This window comes from Mya arenaria, chromosome 11 (assembly GCF_026914265.1).
Source record: "Mya arenaria isolate MELC-2E11 chromosome 11, ASM2691426v1".
NCBI lineage: Eukaryota > Metazoa > Mollusca > Bivalvia > Myida > Myidae > Mya > Mya arenaria.
Genome location: NC_069132.1, coordinates 32,703,381 through 32,728,187, shown reverse-complemented (window position 1 = coordinate 32,728,187; position 24,807 = coordinate 32,703,381). Strand labels below are relative to the sequence as shown.

At 36.3% G+C, this 24,807-nt stretch overlaps 2 protein-coding genes across 2 annotated transcripts; one reads left to right on the top strand and one right to left on the bottom strand.

Moving 5' to 3' along the window:
• Window positions 1–192: 192 nt before the first annotated feature.
• On the bottom strand, window positions 193–6,998 carry LOC128209049 (uncharacterized). Its single transcript, XM_052912868.1, has 8 exons — window positions 6,504–6,998; window positions 5,824–5,914; window positions 5,086–5,275; window positions 4,733–4,839; window positions 4,128–4,295; window positions 3,625–3,753; window positions 2,105–2,239; window positions 193–1,366 (listed from the first exon to the last, which is right to left on the bottom strand). Exons 1-8 carry the CDS (start codon window positions 6,602–6,604, stop codon window positions 1,226–1,228), a joined length of 1,062 nt encoding a protein of 353 aa, XP_052768828.1. The 5' UTR covers window positions 6,605–6,998; the 3' UTR covers window positions 193–1,225.
• A 7,490-nt stretch (window positions 6,999–14,488) lies between these two features.
• On the top strand, window positions 14,489–24,131 carry LOC128207503 (proteasome subunit alpha type-3-like). The gene is made up of 10 exons (XM_052910454.1): window positions 14,489–14,599; window positions 16,261–16,343; window positions 16,565–16,688; window positions 17,059–17,160; window positions 18,443–18,589; window positions 20,298–20,363; window positions 21,277–21,323; window positions 22,035–22,102; window positions 22,763–22,827; window positions 23,719–24,131. The coding sequence occupies exons 1-10, from the start codon at window positions 14,579–14,581 to the stop codon at window positions 23,761–23,763; spliced, it is 768 nt and encodes a 255-aa protein (XP_052766414.1). The 5' UTR covers window positions 14,489–14,578; the 3' UTR covers window positions 23,764–24,131.
• Window positions 24,132–24,807: the final 676 nt, after the last annotated feature.

Below are 24,807 nucleotides of genomic sequence, written 5' to 3'. Positions count from 1 at the left end.
TTTATATATAAATTTCTTTTTTATTTTTCTTCATTGTTTTACAATATTGAAGGTATCAACAAACTTTCATGAACCTATTCACAGTAACAATGTGCTCTATTGTGACAAGTTATAAAGCTCCTTAATATTGTAAGAGTTATGGCCCTTTGTAACATTTTAATCAAATACATATTTTTTATATCTTTATAAGCCCATTTAAAAAACGGGATGTATTACAGTTTCACCTGTGGCTTATGGGCTTGAGGCATTCAGGATGTTGTCCAATCAATTACTTTAGTAACCTTTGTCCAGCAGGTGAGCGATATAGGGCCACTTGGCCCTCTAATTTACTAATAACTTCTATATCCAGTACCTTTCATTCAATTGACTTAATACTTCACACAATTATTGACGAACATCTGACAATAAGATAACATCACTCCTTAATAACCCTAAAAACCCTTCATTGACTTTTAACCATGTTTTCACAATGTGGTTATAAAAATGACGTACGGTGCGTCGTTGATTGTGAGGGCCGGTGGGAGGGTGGCGTCAAACTCACCTATTGTATTCTTTCACTGTTGCAATTAACAAAACGACTATTGTTACTGAGCTATGGCTTTCTATTACAAGAGCGCTTTTCCACAAACACACTGGCCATCATAGTAACAACAAAGCCTTACAGTTAAATGAAATATAACAGCAGTCTCCTAGTGATAATCAGTACCATCAAAAACATGTAAATCCTATACAGCTTTTTTATTAGAAGATATTTCAGTTGAAAAAGAAGCATATTTCAATGGTTGGACATGTTTAATAGACCGATTTAAACATTGCCGTCTTAATTTTTTTTTTGAGAATATCACTTTGTTTAGTTGAATAAAGTTGAATAAAGGAGCACTACTCAACAATTATTGGAGCAAGAGTTATTGGTCTTGCTGCACAGTTCATTTTGTCTTTTGTACTGTGCAGTTTCACCTAAATATCTTGAAACTTTTTTTAAGCAATTGCCATGGGACTTAAACTAGTCTATTTTCTGGAAAAAGTCTTATTTTCTACGAAAATCTCCGCACTGGCAGCAGATCAATCCTCCAGCTTTCACTAATTCGAAGCTCAACTTTTCAAGTCCTCTCCCTTCATAGTGCCCTTAATCATCACAAACACATGACAGAAACTTAATTTCTTGGTAATGAGTCTCTCCCCTTGTACATGTTAACCCGTCACACCAACACAACATCAGAAATCGCTAGGAGCTGCCTTCCAAGAGAGACAACCCCTGTACAGAGTTATTCAGGCAGCCAATCACAATCTGCGGTTTTCTCTCCCCTGATGTATACATGATGTCCATAGTTCGGATCCAGTCTGGAGTGTCATAGTTTCCTACTTTCTGAAAGGCAGAAAAAAAATACATTGTAGGTGTTACACCAAATGCCAAAAGAGCATTTTGAACAAGACTAGTGTGAACAAAAACTAGAATTTTGTGAATCGTGTGAGTCACCTCTGACAATAAAAGGGCCATAACTCTTAGAGTGACAATGGGGATCTGACTGTTAATCAAAACTATTTCGTTTTGTAAATATTGGAGAAGAAATGTCATAGTTAAAGAGCAGAAATGAAATTGTAATGCTGGGAATGATGACACAAGGCAGCATGATCTCTGTATGTTGGTTTATACTAATTTATTTAAACTCGATTGTGACAACAGCTGATAGCTTATAGAATCACTCTCGAGTCCGTTTCCTGCGCAGAAACCAGTACTGTGTCCTTTTTGAGAGGCTATGAGAAAGTACCCCTGGTGGAGATTGAACCCACAATGTCTCAGGTGAGAGGCGGACACCTATACCACTAGACCACTCTCACCCTGTATGTTGGCCATGCTGCACATGCCACACAATAACTATTGACATCAGTTCATGTGGTTTCCTTTAGTTGAACCCTAGATCAACAATTGTTTCACTTTCATTTAAACATTTCATTTCAACGCCATAAAGGCAAAATAAAAACATATTGGTCCTCTTTTTTGCTACATCAAGTTTAAAACCATTTCTAAAAGACAAATGGGAACAGTTGAATTTGAAAGTGCCTTCCTTGGGTGGGTTTAATGTTTAAATGTCATAGACCTTACCTTTCCATCATGGAAGACTTGTAGAGAGCTGAAGTGTCCGGCACAGAGTATGAGGTCAGTGTCTCGTGTGGTGCAGGGATGCGCCAGTAACTGCCCAATGCGGTACTGTGCATTCACAAACTCATCTTCTGTTATCTAAACACAGAGTAGTTGAGGCTATGATAAATGACAGATTACCTTACATTCCTGAGTTAATCTTAGACAAGGGTGCAGCCTGGGGGTGACGGTGCTGATCTGTTCTTCTTAGTCTATCAAGGCGCAAAACTCTACCAACATTTTACCAAATTTGGTGGGCTTATTGGCATTGTTTTAAGAAGTTTCATGTCATAATAAAGAAAAACAGCTTGTACTTGTACTTGTTGCTACACATTCAAGTAAAAGGTGTTGTTGGACTAACAAGTCATTAATGAATCTCTCCTTGTATGTATGGGCTCATTGATACTCATTTTAGGCTTTAATTGTGATATTGTACATTTCTTTACTATTGAAAGCATGTATAAATTTGATAGATTTTATGTGGGCCTGCTCAAAACTGTGCAATTTAATTACTAGTTACACATTTTGCATGTGCCGATGTCCTCTATATTAGCTAGATGCTTTAATCTTAGAAGTATGTTTCATGTGTTTCCAAGAAAAATGTAAACATTTGACCCAAGGGCAATTGCAAAACTGGTTATCTTGCCCTATTGTTGGATTTTCCATCCCTACTTGAATCATATGATTGATACTTTTTATTACATACCTTTAACTTTAAAATTTAATGAATTTTGACCTTCAAAACACAGTTTTTGTACATTTTACTAAAAAAAATATACTGAAATAATGATGTGCAATGATTTGAAATTACAGTCGGCATCAAATATTTCCTGAGAACTTAGCCTTACTACAGTGTGTTTGCAAAAATTTGTAACTTAATTTTGCTCTTTTGAAATGTCATAATTAAAATTGCAAAAAATTATACATTAGAATAATTTTATTTGGCATTTTGTCCAACATGACTCATTTTCCACGGAGATTGGAAGATCAGTTTTCCTGGCACTCATCATATGACAGGAAATACTTGTCTGGTATGCAAGAATGTAAATTCTGCACATACATGTAACTGGTTTACATTCAGGTAGTCCACACTTGTACAAAGCATGTTTCTAACATTATGTACAGATTCAGGCTTAGGGCATAGATCATGGTTTTAGTATCACACAACAGCTAAAGTTGACTGACATTGGGCAAATTGTTCAGAACTTTGTTAAGTTTAACAACGTTGTTTACCTCATCCTTGTTACCTTTCAAACTGCTACTGCTCTTGAAGTTGAATGGATACACTTGTGATCTGCCATATTTCTTATAATCTTTGAGACAACTGTTTCAGCTGTACTTGTTTATATTTATTTATGTGAGCACATCATCAAATATTTCACCCTTAAAAGTTAACAATGATCTCGTTAATCAATCAATCTGAACAATTGGCCCATTGTGACTTGAAAGAGCAATAGTCATGCATAATCTTGTAGTTCACTAACAGTAAAGTTATGCATAATGTAGACTGCCCCGCTGGCACAGCCAAGAGCAACCTGCGTTGTGTTTTTGGTCTGGGTCGTCTCACCTCCAGTATCTAGACGCTCAGCATCAATAAAAGCACCACTGCACATCTAGAATAAACAATGAGAAAATGTGTTAACGGTTTTGTATCAACTAACAAAAATCTATGAATTTTTTTTTTCCTAGCTCTGTGAACAATGGTCATAAATTTAGAAAAACAAAAAAGAGAACTTTAGCCAATAAACATGAGACATCATAGACATGATCAATGTAATTGCAATTTTGGAGCCTCTATCTTGTAAAATAATCAGGAAGAAAATTGCATTTGAGGTTTTAATTTCCAATATATAGTTATTTAACTCCTGAAAACATATATGGCAACCTGTACATTGCTGTGAGCTCCAAATCAAGAGAACTATCATCTATTGAGCAATTATGTTCACAATGTATACCAAAAAAGCACTTATCCCTGTTATTTACTTACTGCAGTAACAACATCGGGGGTGTTGATTGTCATAACAACTTCGCCCTGATTCACTACCAGCAAATGTTTTCTGTTGTCTGCTGCAAGAATGTAGCTGCACACTTCCCCACTCGGTGTGGTGAGATCAGCACACAGCAGACTTGTTACAATCGCCTTTTCTGATGGACCCTATAAGATTGATAGCATTATTTTTTAATTCATTACGCTAATGTAATGCCATTGCTCACACTAGAAAACTCTGTAGGTAAAAAAAAATGAATTTCTTTTGATTTGTCTGGACAACTTCAAACTGTATCAAATATATAGCAATGGTTTAGGGGTTTCCCATATTGAATTTCACATTAACAATTAGCAGAACTTCTGAAACTTCCTCTCATTTTGGAAGTATGATGAAAACCCATTCTCAATGGAGAAAGGGTAACAACTAAGAAGTAAACGGAAACAAATGATAAAACACTTTATAACATTAAACAGTAATTCCAGGGTGGAATATATCAACTGAATTGCATCATTACACATAACTATTACTACATGTACCACATATTTAGTACAGTGCTAGCGGAATATGCAACATTGGTTTCAACAAATGCTAAATGGTTCGTTACCTTGTTTATAGCGAGGTTGTTCAAGTTAATTCTCCACAGTTCTTGTGATGGCTGTATAGCACAAATGTAACCAGATTCATCTGCAGCAACTATTGCACAGTTACCCACTGAAAGATTAATTTAAGATCATAATTTATTTTAACTAGTAGAATTAGATCTTAAGAGCTTTTAAATTTCAACAAACTTACACAAAGCTCCATGTACAAACTCAGGACCCTCAGATCAAGAATCAAATATGCCAACCACTCCAGTATCGTCGCTGGCAAAAGCAATGAATGGCAGAATTTGTATAAGTATTCCAGTCATGTCAGGGTCATAGAATAGATTGCAAACTTTTAAAATAAGATACTTACAAGGATTTTTGTGAATATTTAGGCAGTGAATGCTGTTTTTTGATAGACTGTGTCTTGTGAGAATCTGACGATTGCAGAATATGGTAACCATGCCAACGGAGTCTCCAGCCACAATGTCATCATTGTAGAACTTAGTAACATCGTGTATGGCAATTGACTGTATAGGGCCACCTTTTGTTTCTAAGAATATCTGTAAAAAAAATAATACCATATAAAACAAAGGAGCCGAGGCGCAAATTCCATTACTCGCCTGATATTTTTTCTCAGACCATAACATGACAATTATTAAAGCCAAAATTGTGGGCATTTCTGTGCATTGTCTCTGGAAACATCAGTACAATGTTTCATTTGAAAGTCTTGAACATTTGTTGTAATACGGCCAATCAATATCCCACCAATGTCAACAATGCCAATGACTCCATGGCTATTGCAATAACTTGAAAAAAAACGATGAGATGATAATTGAAAAAGTAATAGTGGTGAAAGTAATTGTGATACTCTCAATTACTACCAAATCAGATATATAAAGCCACTAAAAAATAAAACGTCTTAAAATCTAAAAGACTGAATGTTTAAACAATTTCATGTAATAGAAAGAAAAAAATAATGCTACATGTGTATGTGATTTTTGTTCAGCTTCAAAATCTGGAAAACGTACTTTCACAGCATCAAAAGAACATAAAATGTTTAAAACTCCTAATGGTGACTATGATATCATTCATGAAAAAGGTCCCAGACCTGTGGCTTATCTGGCTGTATTTCAGAAGACAAATCATAAATTCTAATTATCCCATCTTCTCCCCCAACCACAAGGCCGCTTGTGTCTTTTCTGAAACAAAGAAAAACAATACAATTATTGGGCTTGTATTATCATTGTAGAGCAAATATTCGTATGCAAATTAAATATGTTAAGATTCTTGCATTATCGAAAAATCCACCAATTGGGCAGGCTAATAGGCTGGTAAATCTGCAAGCCATGTAACTTGCTTCCACAGTCATGTCCCCTTGGGTCAGATATTTAATACAGAAATTATTGTGTTGTTTTTACATACATGTATACTGTACTGTATATAGAACACACTGGTATATACTGTATGTATATAAGTATACGCTAAACTAAGCTTTTTCCATTATTCTTCTTTACACTTTAATATTTTTCAATGAAATTTGAGGTTATTATGTATTTTGGGATCTCACATCCTACATGTACACTGCAAAAAATGCAAATGAAAAATTCAAGAAATTTATGATTTCAATAAAAAATTAAATTTAAAATGACATAACTTGAAGGATAAGGATGTGCCAGAAGCGCTCTCCCTGCTCCTGTAATCGCATCACTGCCATCAGTTCATTTTACTTTCAGTTTCAACTTTCACTTTAATTTCTAAAATTAAAATTGTAATTTTCAATCAACTTACCTGAAAGCGTTACCAAACCGTAAACAGTTTATTTTATAAGGTGTCTGAAATTTGAAAACGGCAATAAATTGTATCGAGAGGACACTGTCTTTCAGTTTCATTCTCAACACTTTTTAGTTATTTACTTTTCTGTTAAGCACAGAGTTATCTACCTTGCAGTATGGTGTGCTTGATTGTCAAAAAACAATTTGTTTCCATTAAAATGGCCTTTTTATCCCGTGTCATTGAGCTTGCGCATGCCTGTATTATAAATTTGTTATACGGCTTTTTTTTTAAATCCACTGTTATTGTTCATGTTGCGTGCATATCTCATTTTGAAGTTTGCAGTCTTCTCAGCTGTAAAACATTCAGAAACCGGAATATGAAAATGTCACGCATATTGGGATTTTGAAATAACTTCGCAAAAATGTATACAAATGTTGAGATCCATCGTCGGCAACTGCCACGGTACTTTATTCCGTATACACTTCGACGAATTTCCAATTGGCCACTATATAAAATATGATGCTATGCGACATTTTTAATCAATAAATCTAATTGTTGGTAATTCTTGTATTGTACACACCAATATATCGATTTACTTAAAGAAAACACGTATTAATGTACAAAATCATCCATGCGGAACCGGGTAGGTGGAAAATAGACTATGTGCTCGAGTTTCTCGTGCACGGCATGGTAGTTGTCGAATATGGTTGGAATGGATTCTTCGAGGATTGTCTTTTATGAAAAACATTAAATATGGCGAGAATGAGCATTGCAGAACGCGTGCAAGCCGTCGGAATGATTCGTGCCGGCACCCCCATCAGACAGGCATGTTATGTGTCGTTATAAAAGTTGCAATATGTGTTTTTATTTGTTATTAAGTGCAAAATATTGACATAAACATGTTTGTTTATATTAATCTGTAGGTGTTTCTTATTTACGTAAAAACAGTCGTAAACAATACCACGGGCGGTCAACAATACAATACCAGTGTGTCATATAGTGTTTTAACATCGGACTCCATTTGCTATCGATAATCGAATCGAATCGGACCAAGCATTTCGATTTACTATCGGACAATAATCGAAAGTTCCTAATATCAGTAAATAATACATTCTTTATACATAGTATCATTATGATCATTTAAATGGTTAACCTGAAATCAGTACTTGTGATGCAATAGACATGCTTTTTGCAACAGTAAGTAAATTTCCATAACCTTTTTGTCTTTAATAACTGAACGAAAAAACATAACAACACAACCCATACTTAATAATTGCACATCAATTGCAAAATGATGCACGCCGCATCAAGTAAGTTATCATTTTATCCATGTAAAAGCATATTAAATATTTGTGAACCAGCTTAACATTGAATAAACTGTTATATTGAACATTTCATAAGAATATCTTAACTTCATAAAACTTTCACACAAAAAGTAAATAAGTTAATTACAAACGATACCAAAAAGGTTTCAAAAACTGAATGCATCGAGCCGGGATCCCCGGAATTTGCAGGTAAGACCGGACCCACGACACCTTAGAGACAGATTATTGAAGAAGGTTTTATGAAACATATAAACAATTAAAAACAATTTGTAATTTTGGGAGATTTCTAAATTTTTAAGCAAAAGTGTTTATATTCACCGCATTTGTGTAAGAAAAATTGACATTTACTCAACTTTACCACAAAACAAAAACAAATAGGTAGTTACCGGAAGTAAAATTAGCGACATCGATTTTGGACAACCTTCATCGATTGTCGTCGACATGGCATTGTCAGCGACGATTTATTGATTGTACTCGATAATCGTTTCATCACTAGACTGTCATATAGGACTGACCAATCATACAATGAAATACATTGTATCTTATTAACTTTCACTTTTGAACAATTCGATTATATTATTACAAACCGGAAGTGTAGCAGATCTCCGACGACGCCCCAAAAGAAGAGCGACGACTCCCCAACAGGACATTCAAAATGTCAATTACCACCTTCAGGATAGTTTTACCTCGGCAGCGACGACGGCCCGTAATACAGTGGGCAGACACAACCCCGCAATCCACCCACAGACAGTGCGCAATCGCTTAAGGGCCGCCGGCTTGCGGTGCCGTCGATTCTTAACGCAAGACACAGGCAGGCAAGATCATCGTGGGCCAGGCGACATTTGCGATTACCAAGGGCGGACTGTGCCAATGTTTTATTTGTTGATGAGACACGCATCACACTACGTGCGAATGACAGACGTGCTCGCGTATATCGCCGTCGGGTGAGCGGAACAATGAGAACTGTCTGGTAGAACTGGATAACTTCGGGGGTGGTTCCATTATGCTGTGGGCTTGAGTTTCCATGCACACGAAAACTCCAATTGAACCCATTCAAGGAAACATGGACGCGATGAGGTATCAAAATGACGCCATTCGGCCGGTTCTTTTACCTCATAGCAGTGCCAATCGCGGTATGATGTTGACACAGGATAACGCAACATGTCACGCGGCTAGAAGCACAGAAGTTATGCTTGTAGCAAACAACGTGCGAACACTCAAATGGCTTGCAAAAAAGTACGGATTTAAATCCGATCGAGCACGTGTGTGAACTTTTGAAGCGTAAGGTGCGTGCCCATCCGCTGCAACCAAATGTCAGGGTGCTCACGCGTGATATTAATCAGATTTGGGCAGCCATTCCACAACCGTATCTTCACAGATATATTATATCAATGAGGACAAGGTGCCTCGCTGTAATTGCCGCAGCAGGTGGACATTAAAAGTATTAAAACAAAATCAAATATGACGTGATTTGATCTTGCAGTTACCAGTCAAATCGACACCTTACCAAGTCGGCCCCTAGTTGAAACGGTTACATTTTCGACCCCTACCAAATCGGCCCCATCCTGTTGATAAAAAATAATTTTAATGGGCCGAAATGGCAGAGCCAAGATATCTCAGGGACCGATTTGGTATTAGGTGGGTGTTGGTTCAGTATGAACTTATTTATTCATTCTCGTTGGCACGATGTTATGCGAGAATATGGTATTTTAAACCGGTGGAAACCCACGCTTGTCCGGCTTGCATTGGTGCTAATCACTGCGCTGACTAGCTAATTTTAGTTTAAAATGATGCATCATATGCAAACCTTTACTACGATTGACCCCCCCCCCCCCCTTCCAACCACACACACACCCGCGCGCGCACATTTAACAACTTCACGGGGATGATTATTCTAAGGTTGCATAAGATAGGGTTTTAGCCGGATTTTTAAAGGGCAAGGTAATGCAAAAAGGAACAAGGTGCTAAAGGTAGGAAAGGGTACATTGTGACGGACTGTAAAGAACTTGAACATCATGAATTTGTCAAAGAAATTTACAAGTGGTGTATTATTGTGTTTGAACTGCCAATCTTGCCAAATTTGTAACTATGTATTTCTAATCATAGTATATACAAGTTTTAATCAAAACAAAAAATGGTGATCTTTAACTTTCAATTCTATGTATGCAAAATGGTGCACATGCTGTTCTCTATATGGGCAGACGAGTGCTACCAAAAATACAGTGTGAATCACCCCGCCAAAACTCTTAAAAAAGGTAGTTTAGTCTGCCATTTCCCGAATTGTTTGAACATATATAGGCGAACGTATGTTTCTATTTCATGTGCAAATCTTTTATGTAAAACAATGGGAATTGATCAATGGTGTGCCCATGGTGAACTAGTGCTTTTAATGCAATGTTTCTTGCAAATTGTAAACATGACGTCAATTCCTCGTGACAGTTAATTCATAATGCCAAGGCAGAACGGAGGAACGCCGTTATTTGTGGGCAGTAGGAAACGAGGGATATTTTATTGTCTCTTCCATTTTCTCTGTGCTGAGAGATCGATAGCACCCATGAAAATGCAGAATGTTTCTTAATCTAGGAATTTCTCAAGAAAGTTTTCCCAGATGGCGCCAACATTACACGTGCAAAAATACCAGACTATTTGGTAAATCGTTTCTGCAAAGACATACATTCTCTTTCATATCGTCTGATAACATTAGTGTTTTTTCAAGTGGATTCAAACAGAGTAACCGTTCTGAGTAAATAGAACTAAGTGAATATTATTGGCACATTTTCAAAGAAGTTCTCAGAATTATTCATTGATGTGATGACAGTTGAGGAGAAGGAACCACAGTGATTTAACTATGTGCAATAACGTAAATAATGTGAAATTGTGCTCAAACACATCAAATTGATATACATGGAGATTGTATACAGACATTTATAGAAATCGGATGCATTAGCAAATTAACTGTTGATGGTATCGCCGGTGACGTACATTTGTGAAAAAATGACGTCTCGATGCTCGATGGACCGTTCACGACTTGACATCATTCGCGAAATGGCTGACGAGATGATGTCGCGCTCGCACGAGTTTCTCGCGCGTTCACACCCTCGCCCGCAGCACTCGCTGTACACCGTGCGTCTCGGTAAAAAGTGGACAAGCCGTAGAGCACGTGCTTTCAGTGTTGTCATGTACTTCCTGTGTGTCACCGCCTTCGCCCTGGTACTCGGCTTCTTCTACCTGAACATGTGGCATCCGAACACCGACGCCATCTTCAGGCAAAATCGAACATGTGACACTTAAGTCAACAGATCTTTACCCTATGACATTTAAAAAATCTGGGACAAAAGCATATCACGCATTAAAGGGGTTACAACCAATTATTTTCGGAATAACGAGATGTTGTCTGCGTCCAGAACACATTGATTAGACAATGGTTAAACTTTGAGCTAATTTGTACGTGTAAAAGGTTGTTGAAATATAAACGGTCACAAATACAGAAAATTCAGTTTCATAATATAGTCAAAGTATATGTTTTTGCTAAAACGGACCTATACCGGATATGTTTCAATATCAATACAGTGATCTGTCATGACTCGTAGTTATATATCGAGGGGTGAAAGCGAAAAGGTTCTATCTGCTTCTTTATTTAATGTCACTTAGAACCTTTTCGCTTTCACCCCTCGATATGTACATATAGTTATTATCAGTATTTAATAGTTTGCTCATGATACAACATAATGTATACAGTAAGGTCTTTCAAATTCAATAATATCTATTGAACATCATTTTTGTCTGTAGCATAATAAAAAACAATAAACATGTAATTTGTGTTGTTACATAAATTATTCCTGTTTTGGAACTAATTCCTCCTTCTGTCACCATTTTCATACTATATTTGCAATTAGGTTATGATACGCTGGGGTGCCCAGGATGCTAAAAAACATACATTAGATTAAAATGATATCATGTTGGCTTCTTTTCTAACTCTTGGCGCCGACAATCATTGTTGTAACATATGTCTGTCGTCTAAGAGGCTGATATCCTTCGATTTATAGATATATGCTTCTAGCATCCTACTAGATCTAGGAACACTCAGGAGCACCGCTTATGCATTGAACACGTGCACTCATTGCGCTCGTCTGAGGGGGAAGACTGGAAAACAACAGGTTGACGATAGACCGAATTATATTGCAGGAAAATAAATTGTTTACGGAACGACCGGGTGCACTTTTTCACGGCATAACACTGGCATAGAATCAGGTGGATTTCCCCATATCGCACGGGCATAGAACTAGGCTGAAATCCCAATAAATTGCTGGCAGAGGACCCGGTGGAAATGCCCTATATCGAAATGGCATTGAACCAGGGGGATATGCCTAATTTTGCACACACTTAAAATTAGGTGGAATTACCCACATTACACTGGCATATAACTGGATGGAACTTCCTCATATTACACCGGCATGGAACTTAGTGGAACTGTTCCATACCAAACTGGCGTAGAACAATATAGAAATACCCGCATATCACACTGACGCAGAAATAGGTGAACATTCCCCACATCACACTTGTATAAACGATGTAAATGTTCACTATTACAGTGGCACTGAACCAGGTGAAAATATACCATATCACGCTGGTATATGATAAAAGGTGAAATGTCCCAAATCCGACACTGATAGAGGACCAGGTGGAAAACCAATCAGATGGAAATGCGCCTTATCACACTGGCATAAAAGTAGATGGATATTCCCCATCTCACACTGTCATAAAACAGGTGGAAATGCCCCATATTAACATAGAATAGTAACAGGTGAAAATGTATCATATCACACTGGCATTGAATCAGGTGATACAGCCATGATATATCACACTGGCATTGAATCAGGTGATAAAGCCATGATATGTCACACTGGTATTGAATCAGGTGATAAAGTCATGATATGTCACACTGGCATTGAATCAGGTGATAAAGCCATGATATATCACACTGGCATTGAATCAGGTGATAAAGCCATGATATGTCACACTGGCATTGAATCAGGTGATAAAGCCATGATATATCACACTGGCATTGAATCAGGTGATAAAGCCATGATATGTCACACTGGCATTAAATCAGGTGATAAAGCCATCATATATCACACTGGCATTGTATCAGGTGATAATGCCATGATATGTCACACTGGCATTGAATCAGGTGATAAAGTCATGATATGTCACACTGGCATTGAAGCAGGTGATAAAGCCATGATATATCACACTGGCATTGAATCAGGTGATAAAGCCATGATATGTCACACTGGCATTAAATCAGGTACGTGATGGAGCCATGATATATCACACTGGTATTTAATCATGTGATAAAGCCATGATATGTCACATTGGCATTGAATCAGGTGATATTGCCATATATCACATATGCAGGAAATCGGATGTTATATATATACAACACTGGCATATGACTAGGTTGGAATACTTGGACACTTGCCGAAATGGGTGGGCGCATGCGCATCGCCTAACAAAATGGGTGACCGCATGTCTCATCACAATGGAAATGGGTTGGTGCATGCCACCATTACTCTTTGAAATTGGGAGTTGAGTGTCCCACCACTTCCCGATATGGGTGGGTGAATGTCCCATCACTGTCCGAAATGGGCTTATCATGCGGCATATTTCCCCTATTGTTTGCGCTATCCCACTTCATCGGTTTATTTGACTCTTGAGAAGGAAATATTTTTCGTATTCAGGTGGTGACCATTTATAATGGGACACCCCTATTTCAAGTTGTGACCTTAATTTACATTGTGTTTTTTGTACCAAGTAGGTCATGTGCCTGTGTGTTGTTCGCGGCCCATTAGAATGTAAACGAAATGGACACAGTTTGAAATACTCATTACTGGTTAAGATAACGAATACATTAAAAAATGTGATTTCGTTTGTACCATTTGACAAGTAATTCAGTGTTTATGACTTCAACAACTTTAATATTCAACGTATGCACCCACATGAGACTCCTTGATTCCCCGATATCCTAGTGTTAGAGAGTCCGCTTTAAGAGCTGTATAGGTCGTTGGTTCAAATTAAATCCCGACCACTCGATGATACGTTAAAAACGGTATCGGCAGCACACTTGGCTGCATGGTGCTCGTCAAATGCTAGAACAAGTAAGTACTAAGAAATTTGGAATAGTAAGTACTGGTTTAAACCCAGAAAATTATCGCCCATGTATCGGTGTTCGACATTGGGCACGTTGGAAAACCAACGGCCTATTCGAAAAAAGCCACGTCACTCTGATCGCCTTGTCCTCCATTATGTTTCGTTAACTCCAAATGTCTATGTCCCGGCTAGTGAATTGACGTAAACAAAATATAAAGTACTGTCATCCATTTATATACCCATATTAGCTTTACACACCATGATCTCAGACTCGAGACCATTATGGTCAAACCTTTGATCCAATTTCTTTCTTCTATCTTTATATTTATATCTTATAATCCATTCAATAATAAATCTAAATATCTTAGTTATATTTTAGTTCTGCATTATTGTAAGACTTTAGCTAATGGATCTATTAATTATATTAAATTAAGTGCAGAATCATAACGTTGAAATATGTACATGTAATTGACGGTATTAGAAAAATAGTTGCATTTAACCCTCAAATTCGATTAAACTACTGAACAAAAATCAAGCGCGCTTCACCGGCATTCGTGAAAAGTTTGTTTTCTGCATGACAAAGCCATTTAGACTATTTAGACGAAGACATACACAATGAGCTCCATAGGAACAGGGGTAATTATATATTAAGATGATTATATATCAAATAAGGTTATTGCTGTATAAAAATCAGTGAATATTTCTAGCAGTTCTTCATTGCTAAAATAAAATGAAAAGCGAAATAAAATGAATTGTTCCTAAAAATGTAAAATTGATTTATTTTGTCTATGTGTGTGTGGTGAGGGGGGCTGGGGGTAAGAACAAGCCGCCAGGATAGCTCAGTCTGTAAGAGTGCCATGCTATTGTTCCAGTTGTTGTGGGTTTGAGCCCCACTCCGTCACACTATTTCCTTCTAGGTTTACTTAACTTGTGCATGGACCTATAAACCATGGATTGGCAACTCTCATCTGTGTTAATGCGATAATCTCAAACTCACGCGTGCAGCGGGATTTCATTCCAAGATCATACCGTATGGTCATTTTCGAGACGTCCGACATCGGCCGAATATATACACGTAGGAAAACATTAATTAAAATTGACTCAAATGTGCGGTACTTTCATTTGAGTTGATAATAGTCCAATTGAATCTGATTAAAATCATAATTATTAATTATAACTAAATCTATAACGAACAAGGCATTATTAGCAGAGTTGGCGGAAATAACCGAAGATTGCCATTAATCACCGATCGGAGATTTGGCGGAATTTTCCGATAATTGCCGAGCGCGTGCTATGGATTTTGGGTAAATTATTATTTCTTATCGTTTCACCGATATAGGGCAGTTGCCAATCCATGGTTTATAGGTCCGTGACTTGTGTCAGTACCAAGACTTAGAGGGAAAAGTGCCTCGATCAGCCGTTAGTGTTATGCACCAGTCAATTGTAACCACGGCCCCCCCAGGTCCGGGGATAGCCGGGGAAATGGGCTGTGTTTTTACCTTTCAGGTGGCCCCAAAGTGCCGGGTTAACACGGTGGTTTTGTCTTCACTTTAAATATAGCTGGGAATAGGCCTTACCTAGGGTCCCTGGGGTGCAGGGGCATTGGCCGGAATGTTACCATCTGTTCGTGCCCGCAGGGCGTAGGATTTTAGCCTGGGTTGGCTAGACCGAAAGTCAAAGTCCCTCCTATTCCCCGGACCTGGGGGGCCGTGGTTACAATTGACTGGTGCATTATAGGGGGTTGTTTGTAGCGGGTTTGGGTAAGAACCAGCCTCTGCAGGTTAGCTCAGTTGGTAATAGCACTGTGCTAGTAATCTGGCAGTCATGGGTTCAAGTGCTACTCGGGGCAAACGTTTCTTTCCAGGTTTACTTTATTTTCTCAATTTGTTCAAATGTAACTGAATGCCAGTTCTAAGATAGAAAATAATAACATAAGACCAGCATACACATAGCTTGAAGAGTCAATTGGTGTATTTTTAATTTTAGAGATTTAATCACTTGTTCAATTTTTAAACATTTATTTGTTTTATTTCACAAACAAAACGAAAATAAAGTCACATAGACTTAACTTTTAACTTTTGAACATTTTTGTCTTTAACGTTTGAACGGTTTGGTTTCCAATGTCTGGAATTCAAACCTCTCAACAGCTGCATAAGGACACCTGGGGGTTGTTAGGAGGAAGTGTGCTTGGTGCAAAGCTTTGTGTAGGGACAAAAAGGACCAGGTGAAGAGTTTGACCAGTCTTTAATGTTAATAAATCATAAATATTATATCTATCATAATGTGTTGTGTTGCAGTATGACCTGTCAGCATCCCAGTTTTCACCAGATGGACGCGTCTTTCAAGTTGAGTATGCACAGAAAGCTGTCGAAAACAGTGGGTATGTTTAAACGTTTTATTATTCAAACTTGGTACATTTGATCATCGCTTATTTGTCAGGAATTATAAAATTTTAGTTTATTTATAAAATAAAGTTTGCAATAATCATTTTTATGATTACATGTTTTGGTCTTATAGTTTTGTTTAGGAGCATTGTATAAAATACCTTCTGGATTCTAATAATAATAAAGAATTGTCTTAACTGGGTAATCATTATTTCAGAACTGCAATAGGCATTAGAGGCAAAGATGGCATTGTGTTTGGGGTAGAAAAACTGGTCACCTCAAAACTGTATGAGACAGGTGCCAACAAACGGATATTCAACATCGACAGACACATCGGAATGGTAAAGATGTGCAAAATAAAAATCATCTTAACCACTAGCTTTTTAATTTTGTGCTTTTACAATTTTTATTTTACGATAGAGGGATGAAATTTCTCATAATCCATGTACATGATCATCATTGTGTGAGTGACATTTGACATAAAATTTAATTTGCAGTTTAATTAGATATGTTGGATATGATTTACATTGTACCTCATGACTATTCTCGATTTAAACTTGTAATATAGTAAGCATAATAAATATTAGAAAGAAAAAAGTATTTAACCTGTTATTGATTTAGAATTCACAATGCTATATTCACAATGCTATAAATGTTAATTCACACATAATTTTCAAATTCAAACAAAATTTTGTTTGCTTAAATGTTTAGGCTGTAGCAGGACTGCTGGCTGATGCACGACAGGTAGTCGAAAACGCTAGGGACGAGGCCTCAAACTACCGATCAAACTATGGCATGCCAGTACCACTTAAGGTACTGTTATTTATACCATTAGTGAATACCACTACATGTGAGTGAATACCACTACTTGTGGTACTACATAGATGTACTTTGTCAGTGTCGCCAACAAAATATAATGATGAAAATAGAAATGAAATTAACTTCTTAAGAAAGATTTCAAGATTGTTTGCAGACATTGAAGTGATCAGATGTTAATGGTGGTCCATGTGAATCATTGCATTTGTGTGTCTGATACAAAGCTGGTATTAGGGCGAGGGATCTCTGAATATCACCATCTCTGATGGCTTTTGTCACATTTTGAATATTACTTGTATCATTCAAAATGCTACTTTTACAATTTCACTATTTGAAATTATCTCAAGATTTGTTTTTGACATTGTTTTCTTTACATGTCCTTTCAAATCATCTTGCAGACAATGCGAATGTCCGTCGGACAGTCGGACATGTCCGGTATATTTTCATTTTGACCGACGAAACTTTTGTTTTGGTCGGTCACAATGTCCGGTGAAAAAATACAGTCAGCACCGTTTAATTTTCGGAAAATTTACTATCAGTTTCTAAATAAATGTTCAGAGGTATTTTTAACTATTATATCATGATTATTCAGCGTGTTAATCCGTGTATCACTATTTTTAAATCCGATTAAATTTTCGGCGAAGTGGTTCCTGGCAATCGTGTTAATTTAAATACCGAGCTGACTTTCTTTCCGCTCTGTTTAACATTGTCAATAACAAGAACTCTACTTTCGTTTTTGCATAAATGTTGTGTCTGAGTTTGACTTGTAGTACAATTCGTTACATTTTATAACCGTACTGTATCTTTAATTTAAAGATGAATTAAAAGAGTAAGATCTAGCTGTTCCATGGATAGACGAATGAGTTTTGGGAGGCAAGGGAAGAAAAAAATTATGACATAAGATCCGAATATTGATTTTTTTACATATGTTTAGCTTTTTTTGTAATTTATTATAGTACTGTAGGACAAATCTAACCAAAAAGATCTAAACCTGTTATAATGGGGAATTACAAAACTTATTTTAAAAAGAGGCTTTAAATCAAGGTTTAGACTGATGTAACTGAATACTGTTTGTAACATTGCGACAGGTAAAAATTTGGTGCGACAGGTAAACTTTCAGTGTTTACCTGTCGCAATGTCCTGTGAAGAAGAAAAAGTTTTCGCGTTGTCTGATCTTGACGCAAGTCCATTTGTTTTCATACCGGTAATAACCATTTCAAAAAAGAAGGAAGACATGCTGAAAGAATGATACCCTATTACCCGTCCTCTTTCATTTCAGCACCTGACAGATCGAGTGTCGATGTATGTACATGCATACACACTGTATGGTTCAGTACGGCCATTCGGTGTCAGCAGTATCCTCGGATCTTATGATGCTGTTGAGGGAGCACAGATGTTTGTTATTGATCCATCTGGTGTCTCATATGTAAGTATTTAGCATTCACTATGACCATCACATGTAAATATTACTGAATAATTGACATTTTCTCTTTTCGACCGTAAATATTGTTACGACCTAGCCCCGTGGTCCGTCGACGCTATCAACTGTCCCTTTTAGGGTGACCAAGTATTTGAAGTGTTCCCCTCGTGACTGCCCCTCAGGTACTGGTAGCGAAACCTCTCAATGGCAGTTAAATTGTATGTAGTCTAACCATTGCGTGTCAAAAACTAGTTCACCGGGAAGACAACTCAAATCGATGTTTACAAGTTTAATAAACGTTGGAAAACAGTACACCAGCGGAATAAATCATCATTTAAACATCAAAAGAAGAAAAGGTACAGTATGCAATCGCTGGGTAGACACAGGAAAACGCTATATCATCGTGTTGAATTTTATAAGTCCTTTAAACATTAATTTTCCGCGAATTTCCTATATAATTCTTTTTGGATTTTATCAAGGAGACAAATAATAAAAATCGTTTCATTTGTTATCGTTTTCTATTTCCAGTTAAATGTCAAAGCCAAATGCCAAAATGGACGAAACGCCCGAGGGCGAATCGTACGGAATGTGCTTCAAGCTATGTCCAAGTTACGTCTCCTCTCGATTCTGGAAAACCCCGCCTTATATACACACATGGTCAAATGACCGAAAATCATGGTCATATGACCCGACCGAAAATGACCCGACCGAAAACGACCCATATATTTGGGTCAAATGACCCAAAAATATTGGCTGACAGCCAATCCAAGATGGCGTCGTCATAGATCGTGAACTATTGAAAAAGTAAATAAACAATCTTCTCTACATGAATAACATGAACACGAGGATATTCACGTCTGATATTCTGTGTCTTTACCCAAGTTTATCAGGTTTGTGAGCAATGAAATCTGAATAAAATAAATGTATATAACTTTGTGAAGCATTTGTAATAACTTTTATCCCTGTGGAATGATTGCTCACTCGGCGGTGGCAAAATTCAAACAAGGCTGGCGCGCCTGGAATGTCAACACAACCGTACATATGCTGGGGCATATCAATATCATGACCTTTTTAGGCATTTAATAGTTCATTAAATTTGTAACCAGTACCTAAATAAGTTCCATCATGTAAATTTAAAATCAGGGGTTCAAAAGTTCATATGCATCAAAACAGTAGGAAGTGGCGCTATTTACATAAATGTATATGTAAGTCAAATATATTTAAATAGGGCCACTACTCTGATTTTAGCATGAATCCCTAATACTCAATTTGACAAACAATTGCCCGGCTATTTTTCATGATTGACATTTATCAGCCGTGTAAAACTTTGAAACATATTCTTTCATCAACTATCATCGCTGCTATTTAAGGTTCTTAATAAGTTTCGGATGAACCGCCTCAAATAGTAAAGTAACGGACCGGCTACTACTTATTGTACTTAAAATTCACTTATTTTTCTAAATTTGAACCAGCCCAATTGCAATTTAAACTGTCCATTTTGGCATGCAGTCAGTTCTTATTGACAACATTGGCTATCAGGAGAAAACATACAACTAAGATCAGTATTAAATGAGAACCTATATAAAATGGAATACTTGTATTCACTTTCATGTTGACTGATTATTTAATGTGTATTTTTGCAAATATTGATTATTAAATTAAGAAGTCTGTATACATGTAAGATGTGTAATAGCAAAAACCTCTCTACTTTCAGGGTTACCATGGATGTGCAATTGGTAAAGCAAAGCAGGCTGCAAAAACAGAAATAGAAAAAATCAAGGTAATGTATGAAGCCAGCAAGTATGAATATACAGTCTTCAATATGCAAGTGCATATATTTTCACATAAATAAATAGCTAGCTAAGTATGTACAGTCAATTCAATTTCTCTGCTAGGCGGGGTTGCCATATTAGTTGAAGGCTGGAGTCTCACCAAGGCTTTCCTGCATAGATAGTAATACATTTTTGAAGGTAGTCTGTTTTTGGAGAGACACAAGTAGAGTAATTGTAGTTACTTTGTCAAGATCTTTTTGCTTCAAGGTATCTTGCAAATACCGTGTTGGCAATAGATGGAAATCAGAAATTGACATGAACTTTGTCTGCATACATGTATTTAGGGGTGATCTGAAGTTCATGGGCGCTATCATACCATGGCATGTAATCTATAACCATTGTTTCTTGAATATCATATTTATATAAAGCCATTTTTTCTATAAAAAAAGAATGAAATGAGATCGACATTATGACATTTATAAAAATACTTTAGCAGAAAACAAAAGAAGCAGAAATCATATTTTAATTAAAATGTCCGCAAACTTTTGGTTAACTCCTCATATGTTTTAAGTCCAATCAATCAAGTACAAAATATCCCAAGTTATGTCCTTTCAAGTTGGTAAAATGAGGAAATGGGCAATAATGCTTGAATTGTTATTGAGCACTGTTATCCTTCTCTTGGTCCTATGTAGAAATAAGCTAAGTTTTGTGGAAACCAACCTTGTGACCTATATGAACATCATTGGTCAAAATTAGCACAAGCCCGTAAGCCCTGCACTGGTAAAATACTTTCCGGGCTTGCTCAAAATCTGGGGTTTATACAGCAGGACTTGATGTAATTCCAAGCAGTATATGAATTTGGGCTTGTTCATCCAAAAGACTAATTTTGATGACTGTGAACATTTGATTTTACACTTTCAGATGAAGGACATGCTGTGTACAGATCTCGTAAAAGAGGTAGCAAAAATGTAAGTATGAATGTATGACAAGAACATGTTTTTACTAGTCTAAATGTAATGTGTTACCATAACTCTTATTACCTGTTGTTACAAGTTCTATTTTTGAAGCAGAAGAAATTGTTATAGCCAATTTTCAGTCAGAGTTTGAGACAACATATTTATGATTGCTGGAAATACAAAGAAAAAAGGTGATACATGTATGCCTAACTTATGTCCTAGCACCAAATAAACAATGGTGTTGAGACTTGTGGGTTAACATTCATCTGAAACCTTCCACAATTACCAAGATAATGTCAGTTTTGGCATATATGTGTTACATATTGTATGTAGTTTGGATATTCAGAAAGCAGTTCACAATAAATCCTTAACTCAGGATTGAGAGTTGTCAGCTTCAGTCTATTGTGTAGTTGTAGAGAGTTTGTTTCTGCTGGACTTTTTTTGCATGAAAAATAATACATTTAAATGGATATCAATGTCTTCGGACACAATTTTATTCGGCTCTTGGCCATTTAACCCTGCTTTGGGCCTGAACCCCTTTTACTCAATTTTAATTTTCAGAATTGGGATTTTAAGTCTGTTATCATCATTTTATTCATTTCGCATTCATATGTCTACTTCCCCACATGTATAAGGAAGCATACTTATGTGACAAATCAGAATTTGAATACTACATGTATAACTGTACGTGATTGATCATTTTACTTCGATGTCTGATTTCAGCATTTACATTGTTCATGATGAAGTGAAAGACAAGAACTTTGAGCTGGAATTGAGCTGGGTTGGAGAAAGTAAGTCAACATATTTCGTAACATAGAGTACACACAATTAAGATCATCAGTGCAAATATGATGTTGAAGGTGATCATTTGCCATGCATGCTCAAAAAAAAGTTTCAATCTTAATTTATTGCATGGTCGAAGACCCTTATACTTTATTCTGTTAAAACTACATTAGTGTCCAAGTCTCATATTGTTATTGAGACAGTTTCACTGGTACAGAATAGGGACCTTCGGAATCAAACCATATGAAAATGCACGCGTGTTTTTTTATACCAGTATTCAAAAAACACAACATGTATGCCATCATGGTTAATCTCTTTAGATAAGGAGTATTAATTTGTATTAGATTATTAAATTGTAACATGTGTTTTCATTGGAGGAGGAAGAAATTTCTCCCCTTCCTGTTTAATATTCATGACATTAATGGATCATGAACTTGAAGTTGCTAAAGCTTAAGGCAGTAATTTTTTTTGCAAGGGTATTGATCAATTTCACTGATATAATTTTTTATGTTCTTGTACCAGACTGGTTGCCAATTCACTTGTATCTTTTTTCATAAATATAAAAGAGATGGTATTAGCAATACAAACTTTGTTACCTTAACACACCGCTAACTGATGACACGTCAAATGAGGTGCTCTTGTCAGTTCAAATTTATTTATGTTTTCAGTGACGGAAGGAAAACACCAGCTTGTTCCCAAGAATGTATTCACAGAGGCAGAAAAGTATGCCAAGGTAAGTTTTTGCATAAACTATATTTGGTTTAAATCTGAAACATCTTACTAGTTACTCCGTCAACCCTATAAGCATTACTTTTTTATTGTGGTGAAATTATTGTTGTTGTACATTTTGTTATGCTTGCCTTAATTTAAAAACCCTGCAGGATTAAATATGAAATTTGTAGACATATTCATTATGACAATAAGCATAAGTGTGGCAAGTCTCATTAACCTTCCTAAGACAGTTATTGGGTAATGGCCCTTGATTTGCTGAAATTTCTATTATGAGTTTTAGCATTGGCAGATCTTTACAAAGAAAAAATAGTCAGATAACAATATAAGCTTTAAAGCTGCACTCTCACAGATTGTCAGTTTTGACACTATGTTGATCACAGAATCAGCTGAATTTGGAATCCATGCTTTTAATTCTGTCACATTATATAACCAACATAGAACAGATAGTATTTTTTTTGGAAACTTCCGAAATTTTAATTTCTTTAAAGTGTTAGTTACACTTTAAGCCATTGAACATCAATGTTTGAATGTAAATATTATTAACAAGGATCTGATGGTTTGTCAGTTGTCTTATTTCACTGGTTTCCAGACATTTAGGAAAAAATTGGCTCGTTCAAAGACAAAAAGTTGTCAAAATGACCAATCTGTGAGAGTGCAGCTTTTATATAGCTATCTCCTCTATGCTCATGATGATATATTTATAATCACTAATAAGTGTTGTTTCAATGTATGTAAGTAAGCTTAAACTAATTGCAGTGTTGTTGTTTTTAATTTGTCAAATGGCAGGAATAAATCTGTATAGTCTTAGGATTGCCCAAAATGTTTTTATATACATGTATGTACATTTGTATATTATTTATGATGCTAAACCTTGTGTGAATTCTGTGTTTAGGAATCCCTGGAGGAGAGTGATGAGAGTGATGATGAAGACTTGTAGCCCCAAGCCCACTATCGGGACCACACCCCTATCAAGCCTGTCCATGGGACCTTCTAGTGATATACAATGCATCATCTGTCATCGTCAACATCTCCATGTTCTCAAGTGCTGTGTATTTCAAAGGACCGCTCATGGTGTAGACTTAATTAAGTGCTAAAATACCATTAAAAAATAGCATAAAACTTTAAGACGAGGGATTTCTTTATTATTATGACTGGCTATTAAAAGACATTGTTTCATTGAAAAAGGTAATTTACTTAGACTTGTACATTAAGTGCTATGATAGTTGGCTTAAGACATTGTTGTATTGAACAGTTCAACTTAACTGTGCTCTGTGTTTAAATGATAATTAAAATATTGAATGAAAAGCTTTTTATATCTTGCTGTTTCAATGGTTGTCTTTTCTCTAGGTATCTTTCTTAAGGAGGCAAAGGTAACTTTCTTAAGGAGGCAAACACTATTCTCAATCGCAAAAACCGTATTCAAGTGTCTATAAGATATAGGTCAAATATGATTATTCATCATGTCTTGTTCAAGTTTGATTTAAAAATACATTGTTGACATCCTATAGACCATATTTCTACACCACTAAATGAAACTGGGTCAGGGTGTGTTTCTATGAAATCCAGGTCAAATTTGGATATTGATCATAATTCTAAAAGTAGGCTACAAGGGCAAATGTTTTCAGAGAAAGAATTGTTAGCACTCTAAATACCATATTTTCTTTCCAGTTTTTATGAAACTTGGCCAGAATGAGACTATAAACTAGATCAATACTTACTGTCGGTCAAGCCCATTCAAAACATAGGCCAAATGGTTGAGAAATATTTAAGAGGCCACATTTTGTACCAAATCTTCATGAAACTTGTTCAGAATATATCTCTGAAATCGAGGTCAAGTTCTGATTATTGGGTCAGGTATGGTCTAAAACTCTTAAGGCATTAAAAACTGGAAAAAAGAATCCTGTACACAGTGAGAGTGGTCTATGATATAGGTGTGCATCTCTCACCCAAGAGATTGTTGGTTCAATTCCCACCATGGGTA